General features: G+C 27.3%; 1 protein-coding gene across 1 annotated transcript in view; it reads right to left on the reverse strand.

The window, feature by feature from the left end:
* The window catches only part of LOC148233025 (neural cell adhesion molecule 1-like), a 602,564-nt gene that overhangs the window by 262,625 nt on the left and 321,710 nt on the right, over positions 1 to 18,229 (reverse strand). Inside the window, exon 6 of the mRNA XM_088190284.1 lies at positions 6,551 to 6,754. Within this exon, the coding sequence (XP_088046410.1) occupies positions 6,551 to 6,754 (204 nt within the window). The remainder of the gene's footprint in view (positions 1 to 6,550; positions 6,755 to 18,229) is intronic.

The raw sequence follows: 18,229 nt of genomic DNA on the forward strand, positions 1-18,229 counted from the left end.
TTTTAGTAAATAGTTACCGTAGTTTTAGTAATGATTTTAAGATTTAAGAAAATATTATCTAGATTTGAGTTAACTTGAACTTGTAAATAAAATGTTTTGATCGGGTATGCAAGAAAGTCTATATGTATATAATATTTATATGTTGTACAGATCTAAAGAAAAATATACTGTTATTTTAAGGAGTTCGTATAAAAATCAACATTTTTTCTCGATTTGTATTATAGTATTTTAAAAGTAAAATTAGAGTAAAAATTCAGATGAGCATATTTGAAATACTTAACATCGATACTTAACATCAAAATACATCACTTATTATTATTTTTATTTACGAAAAGCAGTTTCTGTGTTTCTAACTGTTGCGCCGCATAAAAAAAGTCAATTTAAAACATTCTCTTTCTTTCTAGCTAAACATGAGATTTAATATATACTAATATAAATTACACCGCTGCTTAAAAGGTTTTTTAATATTATAAGTAGACTTTTTAAACCTTTTTTGCATTATTTCTATGTGCTCTAAATTATATTTTATTAAAGCTAAAATTTATTAAGAGTTATTAGTATACAAGCATTATAATAAAAAAGTCAAGAGATAAATATGTTACTATTTGTATTTAAAATGTAAACAAATATAAAAAAACTTTGAATTTAATTTAAAATTTACAGCGCAAATTAACAACATACTTATTATTAGTTGGTTAGTAAATAATAAAATTATTAAAAAAAGGAAAATTATAAAGAAACATACTTGGCTAAATATATTACAGTATAACATAATAACATAATTGTATTATTTATATACATATATTACATGTTAAACGTATACAAATTTAAACTAATTTATTGATAATTAAATATCTAGTTAAAATTCAGAATAAATATATAATATATATTCCTAAAACATTTACTTCTTTATTTAAATCATAAATTATTTATTTTTTTATGTCAATTAAATATAAAACTTGAGCGTATTTTTGATATTGAATTGAATTTCATTTCTCCATTACTTTTAATAACTTTATTATAAACAAAGCTCGTTAGACTTTATTTTAAGAACTTCAAAGCCATTAAAAAATAGAGATTATTTAATTTATTCGAAAAATCTACCATTAAAATTCAATATTTCAACTAAAAACTCCCTAGAGTTAGCTTTGCAATGATTTAATTAGTTTGACAGTATTAAAAATATATTTGAATTTTAAAAATAGATTTAAATATTTTAATTTTCTCTCTTTAAAAGCTGTATAGACGCAAATAAATAAATTTAAAATAATTTCATGTAACATTATGATCCTCAGAAAAATCAGAGTGCGGCATAAATTAATAAAGAGCAGCCGGATTAAGCTCCAGCTTGAAAGCTTGCACAGGTAAAGTATTTTTTTAACCGCAGCTCTTATGCTGCAGAGCTTGCTGCACTTGAGATTGCAGTCTCATCCTGCAGCTCCTTGATTGCATAAAGCTAAATACATAGAGCGTTAAATTGAGATTTAATATTGACTAATTCGATTAAACGCCGTAATCTGCGCGCGTTTTGCATGCGCCACACCGCGCCGGGCCAATTTTCCGGTCGGAGTTCACTACATTTACTGCTCGCTGGGGATGTGTATAAATAATAATGAATGATGCAGGTGGAGCAATTCTGTGCTGCTATTCGATATGCTTATCTATTTCTTGGCTATAAATTTTGCGAGGTGTGCGCGTGGTTAAAACTAACCGTAACGTTATAATATCGGTTTTTGTTACGTTGGCCTGGGGGATGGCGTTAGTATAAGCATTGTATGATATTGCAATTACATTGAAATATAAATTGTAATACATATTATTTTATAAAAAAACTTTTTTAATTGAATTTGTTGACAATATTTCGTATATTTGCTAATTTATTTTGTGAATAAATAATCGTATTAGCGACTTGTGGTAAATACAGATTATGCTTTTATAGCGTTTATGATTTTTTTTGCAAAATAAATTATCAATGAATTTAAACTAATAATACACAGGATTTAATATATAAAGCCAGTGCATCATATACATTATAGCATAAGCTTGTAATGGTATTATATACACATATTTGCATAAATAGATGGCTTCAGTGTAAATCTACTAACTTTACCTTTGGATAGAAAATATATCTTAATAATGTTGATTTATAACACCATGCTTATACGTATTATTTATTTATTTATTTTAATTAAATCAGTAATATAGTGTCCTTATAAGTTACTCAAATGCGTCACAATGGGAGAAACAACACACAAAAAATAATTAAAATTTTGCAGCGACCAGCTTTCTAAATTTTAATTTAATGATGAATGTTAAATTAATAACGAAAGTTTATCTTTGCATTTAATATAATATTTTAAATAAAAATATTATTTTTCCTAATTAAATTGTTGTGTATTAGAAAAGATTTTACCGTATATGTTAAGATAGGTGTTATTCTCACAGGATATAGCAAATAAAGAGCGACATTTATTTTAACAGTGTCGAAGATCGTCACCATTCACATAATTCTAGGGATTTATGTGTTTAAATGTGTGGCAGCCGCAATTAGCGAGTCACCGGCAACTACGAAAACACGAGCGACGTGTGGAAAATGAACTAGTTGCGGCGCCCACGTGATGTGCTTTGATTCAAAAGCACACGTTTACTCTGCAAGGTTTCTTGAAAAATATCTAATGCGTGCTAGCAATTTTTGAACAGATTTTTTTATTTAAGTTCCATGTGTTTTTTTTTTTAAATTTGGTTGTCAATATGTTCAAATACGAACTTCACAAGACTTCTCAATATATTGCCAAAGCAAGATTTTCCTAAGGTTTTAATCTCCATCTGCTAAAAAAATATCATTAGCAGTAAATAATGTCATTTAAAAATGATAATGATATGGATTATAAAGTGTTTTATTGCACTGAAGAAGTAACCAATTTGTGCGTGATATTTTAAGCGAATTACAGATTCAATCAGCATAAAGAAAATATAAGTAATAAAGCTTCTTAGATGTTGGGATTGGCATTGTGATACCCGAATCAATTAAGGAGCTCGAGAGAACTGTGTGTTTATACAGGTTGGTCCATAATTTTTTGCACTTTTAAAAATTCAATAAAAAAATACAGGTCGTATGCTAATGAATGTTTATTTTAATGTGAGAACACAATTGGGTGAATCATATTTCAAAAATTGTTCAACATTGTGATTAGTTTATACAAGTAAATACGACTTCTTAGATAACCCTATAAAAAACAAGTGTAAAATTTGGACATGGAAAGTCACATCTACGTGATATCAGTTTTTTTTTGTAAAATCCTTATCTTTTTCATGAAATTAAGTCATCGGATTTGCAATCTTGCACTAATTGAATCTTATAAGAGTGTATTTTTAAGTTTATCCTTAAATGCTCTTTTGTGTATTTTTTTGTTTGTGTAAGTTTCTTATGTTGCGTCGATAAATGTACTTGGAATAATACATTTTCAATTTGCTAGTAAGAAATAAACACAATCTAGAGATTTCGAAAGAACTTTAGATTTTATGTGTAAAGTACCATATGCAAGAACATAAGTAAGAGACAACTTCCTAATAAGCACAGCTATCTACTTTTTATTTATTTGTAAGATAGTATCTGTTTTTTTATATCTATGTATTGATAGTTGGCGAAAGCATTGTGGTGTAACCAATATTATATATTATATAATTCTAACTAGTACTGTAAATAAATGTGTTTTGCTAATATTTGTTTTATTGTGCATGTAAATTTCTCTGTATCTTAAAATAAGATTAAGGGATTCGCTTTACTGTGGCACTTTTCTAGTGTAAAGTGTCATCCCTAGCGAATATACAGCCAGTGCTAAAACACAATTGAATTAAACCTTCCGGTTATTTTTTTAAAAATACCTTACTATTTTATTGACAAAAATAAACATCTATTCTCTGATCGACATCTCCATCGTGTCCTTCGGCCAAGATGATATGGTTTTTCTTTGTCGCAAAGGCAACATTGCCACTTTATGGCGTTAAATGGGGGTCGTTCTAATTTGCCTCTCTACTCTCATGTCCCTCCTCTCTTGCGCGCCTACTAAAAGAGCTCATTACTCGAGCAAAAGCGAAATTGCTGCAAAGATTTTGATAAAATTACTTATTCACGTGTACATAAGCCCGGCGGAGGGTGTGGCAAGTTGACGTTAATATTAATATCACGTAAAATTTCCACTCGAAATTTTGCAATTTAATGAAATTAACAGCTCAGCCCGGCCAAGAAGCAAAATGGGGGCGCCGATACCCACCCTCGTTTTAGGGGCGATGATATTATATGACAATAACGGCCTCTCAATTATGGCCCATGGAACGAGGACATATTGATCCTTCTCCCTTGGGCCACGTTAATTTTCTAATATAAAAAATTAACGGCAATCAAAAATAATGTATGTATTATATAATTTTACAAAGTACTCCTTTTATGTTAATGGTAATTTGACAAATCTCAAAAACACTAATTAATCTAATTAAGAGAATCTTAAGCTAATACTAAAAAAAACTATTTTGAATAAATAAAGTAACATTTATTATATAATTATAATTAACACAACACATTTATACTTTGATCTACGTAAAACATGTTTTAGGAATAAATAAACTATTTTTTCACTGTCATATTAATCATATTAAAACTTGTAGATATTTTTAAATTTGAGATAAATAAGCATAAGAATCACATGCACACTAATAATGATATTTTATCAATATCAACTGTACCTAAATATCAATTTAGTTGTGACAAAATGCATTACAAATAGCAAATAATTGACTAAACATCATGATAATCTAACCACTAAATTTAGCTTTAATTCATTTGGATACAATGCTTTTGACCTATATAGTAAATAATCGAATTAACTATTACTAAGCAATAAATTAAATAAAATTGAGTCTGCAGACAAATTGTATTTGTATTTTGTCAGATTTTAATCGGACATTTTTTCCACGTGTTTATGCCTGATTCATTTTAATTTTGTATTAAATTTATGTTGGTCTGTTATTTTATCATTATTTTTGCATTCTACGTATTCTGAAATTATTATGTTGTCATATTCATTCTCTGTATCATTGTTAATATATTCAAAATACAGTATTCATGATACAATTTTATGTATTTTTTAATATCTATGTTGTATTTTTAACAAATTATGTACCCCAATGAGTTAGAAAGTGTTAGTTGTATTATAAAAAACTATTTTATATTGTAATAAAAATAATGATGATCTTTTGCTATTAAAAATGTATTTTTGATTAATAAAAAAGTCTACTTTTAGTGCATATAACTACTCCTATTTTTTGTAAATTCATAACGCTACTTAAAAAAATATGTTTTTACATCATTTTGCATCTATTGAAAATATTGCAATTATCGAATGCAGCTTTTAGGAAAAAACATATATATGTGCGTTACATTTATTCTTTTATATATACATCTAAGCTTAGATAGTTAAAATAATGTACATATGTCATACCAATAAAAATATTTTGTTAAATATTTCTACACAGATACACAAAAAATCTAAAAAATTACTCGCAAGAAAAGTTTTAGTAATATATTATTTTTTCTTCACATAAAATGTCAAAATCGAGCTTTAATTGATTAAAAATTAATAAATTAGTGTTTTCTTAAAATATTGCAGAGGTGCATTTAATAGTGCAGTGCAAATATAATATATATTTAACTTATAAATAGTATTTTAAATATGTAAATTTATTACGTAGTAAAAATATTATATATAAAGTGTTTGGTAATCGTTAGCTATGTATGTGTGTCATTTTTTAATAATTAAATTATAAAATATGTTTGATTTAGTTGTGGAAAATATGTTAAATATGTTTTGATTTATGTATTTAATTTATAAACTAGACGTTTATATGTTAATGACATTTAAACAGTAATTAAGTACCGATTCATTATATGTTACTTTAAGTGTTATTATGATATTATATTCAATAGCTTTTTATATTTGCCCAAAAATACATATTTTATTTATACATTTTTTTCAACTGCTTAAATTATTTTTCCTTTTAATAATTAAGATGCAGCATTGATTTATGTGGTTATTATTCAAATTATTTTGAATTGTTTTTTTAATCAGAGCTTTCTTTGTATCTAAACATACAAATGTGATAAGCAAAAGTGAAATATTTCAACAATGTTGGATTTAATTGTTAAATTATATTCACTGGTATACTTAAAATATCTTGCTTCAATAATCTGTGATTGTGCTTCAATAAGCTGTGATTAAACTGTGCAAAATTTACTTGAATATAAAAATAAAATAAAACATATTTGTTAATACTTTAACTTTCGATAATGCATATACAATAGTATAGCACTGATTTATAAAAAAATATTGTAATAATATTTGTCAAAACTACAAAAATAGTTTTAAAATTAGGAGTAATTTAATAAATGTCACACTTAGTTCGAATACTTTTTGATGTGCTATGTATTTCGTATATAAATACTGATAAATAAAGTTACCGTAAAGAAGATTTAAAAAATATACTATATACTCACAGTTTAGTTCCAGCCTGGCGGTTTTCTCTTGGGGGTTGATGAGTTTTGTGTTGCTCGCTTGGCATCTGTACGTTGAATTTAGATGTTCCCTTGTCAGATGCGAAACTTCTAATCTGTTGACTACCACGTGACTTTCAGTTCGAACGCCCTCGTTATCAGCTTCCTTGTCGTTAATGAACCATCTGAGTTTCGGCTCTGGTCGACCTTCGAACAAGAAACAACGAAACACGTTAAATGGGCTATACAATGTTTTTAAAAACGTTAATATTTACCTATACATACGTATTAATATAATTTTATATTATAGCTATCAATATCTTATTACATAAAAATACATAAATAAAAATCAAAAACATGAAACTTATCGTCACAATGAAATCAAATCGATTATCCTGAAATTCTGTTATATTAAACATGTATAATATTAAGGAACTGAAAAAAAATAATCGATTTAAAACAAATTCTTAAGTATATAGTAATTTAAAAATACTCCTGAATTGCAGTTGCACCATATTAGTTAGATCTCAAAAATTTATTAAAGCTTTAAAAATATAAAGGGCGAACTCAAAATGCAATTTATTAATGACTAGATACATAGCGTTGTGCATACTTTCTGAATGCAGGTCTTGCCTAGTTCTTAGGCCTATATCTTAATGTTGACTTAACGACATATCTAGTTTACAATAAATTGGCGTTATGACCTTTCATATTCTCAAACTTAAAATTATGCAATTTTTTGTTTACTTTATAAAGTACATGCAAATATATTATACTAGTTACTATATGATAACTTATCACTTTGTATATGATAACTTATCAAATATAGTGTGATTTAACTGCATTTGGTTTAATAATTAGTTTAAATAAAATCACGACAACTTCTGCACATAATTTATTACTTCATAGAATGCATAAACGTAACAATAATTATGAACTGCATCTTATTTACATAATTTTAAAGCTATGCGCATTTTTAATGGTTTATTTGAAAAACGTTTTACTACACTTTTAATTACTTCATTAGCATAAAAAAGCTTTAGCTATTGATCATTAATGTTGTATAATTTCAAACTAGTTAGCATATTTATTACCATTTTAGATTATAATTACATTTAAATTAAATTTTTTAAATAATTTTTAGATATTGTTTGATTTTATACATTTTTTTTAATCTTTATTATGTGTATTTATTGTCAAATATTATATTAAGCATTACTTATTATTTACATGGCAATTTATAGAGAAGAATTAGGGCACCTTTAACTAATTAATTATATCAATGTTTTATATAATAGTAATATGCAAATATGGATCAGTGATCAATGTTTGGGTTCAAAAAGGTACAGAGACGTATAGTGTGCAATCGGTATTAATATACGCTTTCTCAAAGTATTTATCATAGCTTTGTGAAGCTAAAGAGAAAAATGTTTTAAAGAAATTTTAGTGCTTACAATATTAGAGCAATATCTTAAAATTAACTGTTGATTTTTAAATATTTAAGTACTATAAATTATGCTTATTTTATTTTAACTAACAAATTTAATCGTAACAAATAAGTAAATAAAAATAGCTTATCTCTACTACTTGTTTTTGACTGAAATCACAACATTTAACTTTTACGAAATGTTAAGCCATTGTTTTTTAGTTTTCAACACATAATATTGTAAATTCGTTCATATAAGTTTCTTTAAAGCAATAATATATTATGTAATAATTAATATATTTAATATATTCTATGTTATACTGTTAATAAGATATTCTGATTTTTTATAATTAATAACTTAGAAGTTTTCTTATTCCAATTTTAAACCATTATAAAAATAAGCTCAAAAACCAAAAATTGTAGAAAAATAAAGCAAAATTTTATTTAAATATTTATTTTCAACTTTGTTAATTAAAAAAAATATAAGAATATAATATTTATATTATTTTTAATTCAAGTTTTGATTCATAATTTATAATATTTATTATATAAGACTTATTATTTTCAAATATCTTTGATTATTACTAATATATTTTTTTTATTAAAGTTTAATAAAAAACTTGTTACTGAATAGTTAAAAAATAAATAGTTTTTATTAAAAATGTATCGAAGCTGTTTTTTTTTTATTTTCGGGTATGACTGAAATCAAAAATAAAATTTCTTGTAAATATTAAATTAATATTATGTATGTAAATCATTAAAGAAAGAAAGAAAGTCATTAAATCACACGTGAGTAAATCGCCCGTTGGCGATTCATTAGGACAACTATAAATTAATAATTATTTTCGCTAATATTCTAGTCGATCTCTCCGTAATTAATTTATTGGGATGTTTTTTTAGTCTTTCCTTTTATGTTGGTCTTGCAATTTTTTTTTATTTTTTAGCCTTTGCGAATAAAAAAGTTATGAACCTTATATCACAGAGCTTTTAATATTACTCTTAAAATTTTATTTTTGCTGTTGAGTTGCTTACTGATAACTAGGATAACTTTCACAGTGTTATTATTTGGTAAAATTATTTTTAAACTTTTTTCTGGTTTTCCTTAAGCACCTTTTTGTTCATTAAATCATTACCAGAACTTTTTTGAGGCTTAGGTTATTTTTAATATAATATTAATTTATTTTATTTTTATTTTTTTAAAAGGAAAATCGAGTTTATTTGATGCTTCTAAAAATACCTTTTATATTCCATTTTATAAATAGGATACTGAAAATCGTGTGATCAGTGAATGTGCTTTATCTTTATTATTTCTCTCCCATTTTATGTTTCATAGTTATTGGTGATTGCTTTTTATATATAATAAATTGTGGTTTTAGTTGTAGTTAATTTTTTTTAGATATTTTGTATTATTAAATATTCTTAAGATAATAAAAATTATATTTTTTATATTTAACACACATTGGCTTAATAATACAATAATTAAGCAAGTTTTATCGACTTTATATATAGATATTTTTAGCTGAATACTGTCGTACTGGACTTAAAATATAAAATATTGGCTAACATGTCAATAAGCTCAGATGACAGCTGATTTTCTTAAATAAAAAAAAAATATTCCATTTTCTAACGATTTTATTATGGCAGTTGCTGAGCCATCAAAATATTTTTATAAACTATATTCTAAAGTAGTTGCAGATTTTGCTGAGCATTTAAATTAAATATATTATAGTTATAAATCATGGATCTAAACTAGGTGATTTGGTCACATTATAACTATTTTTATTGTAAGAAATACAGTAATTTATATTATTTAGTGTTTCTTAATTAATTTATTTTATATATCAAAAGTTTTCTTTTTAACATTAAAACTGTCGGAATAATTACTTTTAATGTTATAGTGAAACATAAAAGAGTATATCTTCAAGCTACATTTACTTATTAGGTATTGATTTATTTTGCTTCTATATATATTTACAGCGTTTTTTGTTAAGACAAACTTTTATCATCACTTAGTTAATACTGTTAAATAATGGCATTCTAAAATGCAGGAATTTGTTCTCTTGAACTTTATGCACTTAAAAATATATTTTTATGTAAGAATGAAGCATCACCTTATATAAATTAATACCAATAACTGTATTTTAACAATCTTGTAGCGGCTCTAACATTTTCAGAATGTTTAGTTTATCTATGTTAATCTTGAATATAAAGCATGTAACTATCATGTTTGAAATGTGCATTAGTGGAAATTATAAATGTTCAATATAGGATTAATTCGTACGGGCAGTGTATTTCATGTTCCAAACTATTTTTGAAAATGTTGGTAAGCTTGAAACGCTCTGACTTAGCATTAATACTAAACTGACCCACACAGGTCTACAGACATAGACCAGGTCAAAAATATAGATCCAGGCCGGACAAAGACCAACTAATTGAGCACGTCGTTTGTGAGCCGTTAATGCGGGCGCAACACGCGGCGCATCTAAGAAAACTTTCAAGCTGCTGCCTTTTCCTGTTTGATTTTCTTCCTCTTCTTACTACGTATCCAGTGTAAATATTTTCGGTTTTTCCTAAGGCGGCCATTATCGTTTTCTCGGAAGCGGTGCGCTTAGGATAAGTGAGTTTTTGCAGCCGAAGCGAAGAAGCAGACACGCTTTACAGCCGAGAAAATTGTCTCCGTTCCTAGGTGGGCGCCGTAACGGCACACAAGAAGAGGAGTAGGCAAAAAAAAACGTAAAACAACGGCATTAAAAACGGAAGAGGCAGCAAGCAGCCAGCGCAGCAGCCTTATACTAGTAGGACGTAAGTTAACTGCGTCTACGGCAAATACGCCCTATACCACCTAACCCCTCTTTGGCGAGGTGGCGAGAAGACTAAAATTTTCACGGCAAAAAGTAGAGCGAAAGATGGTTCACTGAAGAAATGGAGAATCGTATTGGAAGTACATATATGATGCGACGTTTGTCTACTAATGAGTTCATAATGAGGTTCGTGCCACATTTACTAATGTAAATTATAGTTTTGATGCATTTAAGCATTGCATCAAAATAATATGCATTAACGTAATATCTTTATATAATAATAAGAACAGAATAAAATTATTATTACGGTTAAGACTAGTATAATCAACACTATTTTATAACCTTAAACAATTATGGTTTTAAAATTTAGAATAACCACAATATTAATTTATTATTTGTTTTGTATTGATTTTAATACAATAATGTTACTATTTATTTTTTCATATTTTTTACTAGACGTCTATGTATGTATTATACCAAAGCTTCTTTTGCCAAATTGTGCTTTTAAAACCATTTTTTTTAATCCAATACAGGTTTCGATTTCATGAAGTATGAAAAAACTATAAATTAAAAATAATACTGTACTTATATTTATACTTTATGTATAACGCAATTTTCTAATAAAAGTGTATTTTACAGTAAAGTTAAATTAGTAAAAATATAATTTTACTATTAGTTATTGTATAATCAAATCTAAATACATTTTTACTTGTGAATACTTACATATTTCGTCTAGCAAATATAATTTAACTATTGCTATAACATTTCTATTAAATTTACATTTGCTGTTCAAGTCGAAACCTAATCTAAACCAATTAATCAAACTTAGCTTGACTTAATAAAAGTTTTTCGGGAATCTTTCGGTTTATGAGACAATGCTTACAAATTTATATTGAAGCTAACCAAAAATAAAATATATTTATTTTGTGTTATTTATTTACACTTATATGTATTCGTTTAGATTTGCTAAATTTTATAACATCTAAAGATTGATGGCATTATAATATTTTATAATGTTTTATTGCAAAAATATTTCTATTAATAACATTCAATATTTTGAATTATTGTAGTAACGATATAAAAAGTATAAAAGTAAAACCGACACCTAACCATTTTTTAAACCGTAACGTTAAACCGGAACGAAAAAAAGGTTTGAAGCCCTGTTTACAACTGTCAGTTAAAGACTACCATTTACGTCGCTTTTTTACAGGTTTTCGCCGGTCAAATGAGAGGCGAAAAATTACTAGTATCTGTCAGATAAATTAAATTTTTACTAATAGAAATATGATTTTTTTCTCTATGAAAATAAATAAAAATATGTTAATACACATGCACGAAAAATTTTTATGTACAAACAGTACTATAGATAAAAAAACAATGAAAGAAAAAACTCAGGATTTTTAGCACATTATAAAAATTAAACTTTAAGAACGCAAAGAAGCTCAGTAAATTTTAGTTTTTTTTAAAGATTTATTTAAGCTTATTTATATTTATGTTTTTTTTTATATTAAATACAAACCAAATTATTTTTTTATTTAAAATTTTTTTTTTTTTGCATCTATAGGAACTAAATAATTATTTATTTCGTTATTTTACAAAAAAATCTTGCTTTATTTATATTTTCAGAACTCATTCTTTATAAGCAATAACAATTAGGCGGAAAAATATGACAAAAACTTTGCCGCTGACACTTTAAGCTAATAAATATAATTTTAAAATATTAATACTTCAGTTTAATCATTTTAAAAACTATGTCATTAATTCATAGGAAAGTGTATGAGTGAGGTAGGGTTTCTAGTTTTGTCGTTGTTAAAAAGTTTCGTTATGTAAAACTGATTTTTGAAATATAAACAAAGCTCAAAAATGTATTTAAAAAATAACCATAATTAATTCTGATACATATTTATTTTGTCAAAATACAAATTGTAGTAAATTTTAATTTTGAATTTATTTTTTTACCTAATAATTCAGCTTTACGTCCACTTTTTCATTAATTTGTGGCTATTCGTTAGTCTGGGCTAAAAGTTTTTTATAAGCGGACCACCGTCGTGTCGATTCGGTGACACTTTACCGAAAGTTTGTCATGACGGATACGGGGGGAGCACTTAAAGTTGAGCCTAATCACCATTTAGCCATCTAGCCGGCGTCCATACTTGTTTTGGAACTAACGGGGCCGGATTCGTTGTTTTCGCCTTTTATTCCAGGCCAACTTTTCGCGTGGCACTTTCGCAAACTTCATAGCAATACCATTATAATGTCTTAAGCAGCATCTTTTGATTCAAAGTTAGACGTTAAAAAAAGAATATCCAGAACGGAAGGAAGCTGGGATAGAAGTATGCAAGTAGAGAATATAGTACCTAAGTTTTTATAGAATAGATATTTGACGGTTAAAATTACAATGTTAATGTAATTAATACATTTAATATAAAAATAAGTTATTATACATACAAAGGGTAATTTGCAATTACATGGCAGTTCACTTTTAATATATACAAGACTGTCAAGTCCTGTAATTAAAAATGTTCTAATGAGAATACCATTTAACTTTAAATTGATGTTGAAAATATTTGCACAGTAAATGAAATTCTAGTTTAGAACATTATTTCATTGTGAATATTAAATACTTAATAGCATAATTTATCATACTAATTTAGTACCAAATGTTAGAGTTTTATTTCAATCTGAATACCGATTATATTATATTAGCATATAAAAATATATATGCGGTTAAGTTTATAAAATATTGGGATTTATTTAATCAAAAATTTCGCTTTGTATAAATATCTACTGAACAATTTTCTCGAAAATTCATATCTTGTTGTTAAATAATGCACCCAACTTTCTTATGATAAAGAATGTTTGAAAAATATTTCTTAGATACCAATGTTATCCCAATTACGAAGTACAGGGAGGTATTTATTTATCTTATTTTTATGTACGTAAATATTACCATAATTTTTTACTTATCTATCAGTGAGCACATCAAACATATATAAAATTGAATAAAAGTTTTACAATATCGAAGAAATAAGATCTTTCCTAAGATAGTCGGGTCAAGTGAAAAATTATAGTCCTACAACAACAGCAGTACTCTAATCCAGAAAAGCGGCGATTGTAGGGTCATGCTTATCATCAAAGAGGAAACGACAAAGATGAATCAGTATATATACATATGTAGATACATATATAGTAGAGGTGGATGCATTGAGTCGACAAGTAAACCGATTTGTGATATATTTTATTCAAGAGCTTTGGCATTGGTCTCGCGTCCAAATTTCCATAGGGCGTTAAATAAGGGGCGAAAGCCTGTAAACATTCCGTATCAGTGGGGGTAAAGTTTGAAAACGCCGTAAACACGGGTCCCCGTGAAGGTCTCTCGCCCATAATATTTTAGTACGGAGAGCTTTGAAAGCTCCGCCGAAACTACGCAAACACAGCGCTTCGGGCATAACTATCCCGCAAGTTTCCTATCTTGTAGCGCGACAACTTCCAGAATTGTTTGTGTCCATTGTAGTGTTTTCCAAGCAATTGTTGTGACGCCTTTTCACACATCCTGCTTAAATTATTGTTCGATGCAACCATTAATAATTCATTGAATTGCAACGACGTTTCGATACGCGGAATGTGCTTTGAAATAATGCTTGCCCCTCGAGGTATGTTTAGAGAAAGATTTCGTATTTTATTATGTGTATGTAAAGAGATTATTAAGTTTAAAATTTAAATACAATCACAAAATGCCAAAGCGCAGATGATCACATTTTAATGGTTCTAGATCTTCAGGTATATATATTTAAATTAGCATTTTTTTTAATTATCAAAGATGTTCCTCATGTAAGGTCTTTGTGAACGTATTAATGCACAAATTATCACCTATTTTATGACTTTTGTGCATTTTACAAGATCAAGAAATAATGGAGTCTTGAGAATCAGAGCAAAAATATGTCTTAGAAGAGCAACGAGACTGACCTTGCAACCCTTTAAAATTAAATCAGATGCAAAAGAATGGCCTGTTTAATCAATATATAAAATTTCTCAATTAATTATTAAGTAAATCACTGTTAAATATATGTTTTATAAAGTTGTAATAAACTGCACAGTTCAAAGAGTATGATATTACTTATTTGGGTTTGCAAGTAAACAAAACTTCTATTTATATATCATTAAAACGAAAAGCTGTTTAATCATTAAATATTAAATAAAGAAAAATAAATAAAAAGTGTAATAGATTACGTCAAATTCGATCTGCTGCTTTTTATAATGTTTAGCTTTCACCAAGCAAGTAATTAACTAATAAATAAATATTTGTTCAAGTATATGAATTAATTGTAATGTTTAATTTTATATATTGTAACTTTTATTCAAGAAAATCTTGAGAGTTTAAAACAGTTTTTATAACGACTCAGCAGTTATATAAGTATCCTGCATTCACAAGTATTTCGACTAGTGCGAAACTTTAATTAAAATCATTTCAGCGCAGAGAAAAAGCTCACAATGAGATATTCATACATATACCTTCGTATATACGCTATTTTTTCCTGTTATATAAAATAACAATAAAAAAATCTCTCAGTCTCGCAAGACGCCATCCCGTCGCAGCCTCTTTATTATTATATCGTTAATGAGCTTTCGAGTATTTTTTGAAGTCTCTCGTCCTCTCCCTCTTTACCCGACTGCATTGTTATTTTTATTCGTACTCTAGGTACGAAAATCAAAATAAGAAGCTCACGATAGCACCACTGCACATGCACCTTTCATACGTGCGCTTCCACTCGAAGCTCGTAATAACTCGAAAATAATAAAAATACAGTAGGTATGGGGTAAAAAAATATGAAATAAAAATCGGTCGCAGCTAGCAACGATGAAAACGAGCAGGTGCCACGACTCGAACCTTACGCTCTTTTACCTGGTCGTTTATTTCATATTTTTGTGTTTGGAAAACTAATGGAACGTGCTTGACACGTTTCGAACATATGTATGTAGGTTTGCATCATATATGAGCAGTTTTTGCACGGTCGAACGTCACCGGTACGAAAAAGTTTGACGATTGCCGTTGAAAGCGAATCCAACACCATATCGAAACAATAAATATTTATTTGATTTTTTGCAGCATGAAACATATCCTAAAAGACATTATCATTTTTTTTTTAGATAATTATAATGACTGTGCAGAAATAATGTATTTTTATAACCCATAAATAATGCTAGAGCATCTGAATTTACGGTGGTATTTTTCACTACGTGCATTCAAATCATATCTAGTCATTTCATTATAGTAAGTTTCGTCTGTTTCTAAGATTAACCTTTCGCTAATTTCCATACAGCTAATTTCAAAAATAAAAATAATTTAGATTACAAAAAATAATAAGCAAATTATATACAACAAAAATGCAGAACCTTGGTACACTTCCGCTGTTGTTTGTTTTTAACTTTAAGATGAAAACAATTTTTTTCTGATTCTTATATGATTATTATTCTTTAAAGGTAAAACAAAGCCTTGATAGATAATTAAAGACCAGTGTCGATTTATCAGAACCAGCCAAAGTATTTAAAAGCATACTTACTAAGTATGCTTCAAACCATATTAAAAGATACATAATTTAATTGAAATCAGTTCTGTCCAAAAAAGCTTTCTCAGATATGAAGAAATATAAATATTATCTATTCTTATTTCACCCAAAATTACCCCAAATAAAGTCAATGAGTCTACTTGGGAAAAAAAAATTCAAGCTGTGGGTTAGAATATTCACAAATCGGAAATTCAGGAAAAAACTTGTTTTTGTGCTCTACTTAATTACCAGCGGTTGCGTTCTCAAGTATTGTTTAAAGTATCGAATGCAAAAACAGGTGTAATGAACAGCTCCCCAATAAGCACTGACTATATGCACTTACTTTAAAAAAATAGATACTGTATTTAAACAGCATTAAATGACAGTAAGATTTAATAATTAAAAATATCGATAACTTTTAAGTTCTAATAAGGTATTGCTATCGATGCTTTAATTCCAGAATCGTATCAAAACAATATTTTCCGCATCGGGTAAGATAACATCACCACATATTTTCCAGAAACGTCGATGTAAAACAAACACAAAGTGCCAATATTTAATTTTCGTTCCCGTAGGTTCGATTCCGATCTCTGAACAAATTTGAATTGAACAATACACACGCGTCGTAGAACGAGACCCCCGATGCTAAGACAGAAACGTGAGATAACAACCGACCATCGGAGGGAATCTGTTTAAAATAACAATCGGTTTCAATCATATTAGCATTCGCCCTTCGGGTGAGGGCGAATTTCAACCGAGTTATTATTTAATCAAGTGTTCGTTGATAATACGCGAAAGGCGGATCGTGCGAAAAGAGACGAATCGCCAAAGTTCAAGCGTTTCGCTATTGCCGGGTGAAATAATGTCGATAATACCAGTGTTGTTAAGGAAGAATTCCTTTGTATTCTAAAGGACCGCTCTCGCGTAGTACAGTCTCGGCAAGTTGTTAGTTGCGAAGCTTAACTATGGTAAATGCTCCGACACGAAAAGTTTCACCATGCGCACACATGGGAATGTATCGCTGGTATCACATACTAATATCGTACCCTTCGAAAAACAAACATAGAATGTTAAAAAATCATTTTATAGATTTTGATATATGTGTGTTATTATTTTGGAGCAATTAAGGTCGTCAACATATATCGTTGTTAAATGTGAGAAAATTTCTAAAATGAAGCATACCTAAGTATTTATATTTAATAATAATTATATATTTAATACACATGTGCTTTATATTTAAATTGCTATAAAATGCTATATTATTTACTATAAAAAGTATCAGTTTTATTATACAAAAAAAAATGTTATTTACATAAATATTTAAATTGCAAGCATACAGTTTCAAATTCCATAAATAAATACATTTACTTTAAATTACATATATTGTGAATTATATATAATATATAATGTATTAGAAAATACGTATAATAAAGTCTGTAGTAAATATCACATAATATTAAACATTCTATATTAACTAAAATTCTCTCTGTTCATGCGTAAATATAATTATGTTACATATTTAGCATTTTAAACAATAATCGTTGACATTTACCGTAAAATATACATTTTCTTGAGTTTTGGGGAATGTGGGTAGAAAAACAATTAATAAACTAATTTAAAACCTCTACGTTAAAAAATCAGAAATTCTTAAAGGTATCTGTGTGGGAGGGCTATGTATAGAAGACTTAAATTACCTAACATATCAAGAACCAAAGCGAATGGCCCAACATTTCTATATAATATACAAAAATAAACGTAAGATTTATGCAAAAACAAAATAATTACTTACTTAGAAAATTAAATATAGCAATCATTTCAATATATTTAAAGATCAATGGTAAATTATAAGAAACATTGAATTGCATACGTAAATATACAATGAATAGCTTATAAAAATATTATAATATTA

Source organism: Plectrocnemia conspersa, unplaced genomic scaffold, assembly GCF_051122295.1.
Source record: "Plectrocnemia conspersa isolate PC_06_02 unplaced genomic scaffold, ASM5112229v1 ptg000008l, whole genome shotgun sequence".
NCBI classification, from domain to species: domain Eukaryota; kingdom Metazoa; phylum Arthropoda; class Insecta; order Trichoptera; family Polycentropodidae; genus Plectrocnemia; species Plectrocnemia conspersa.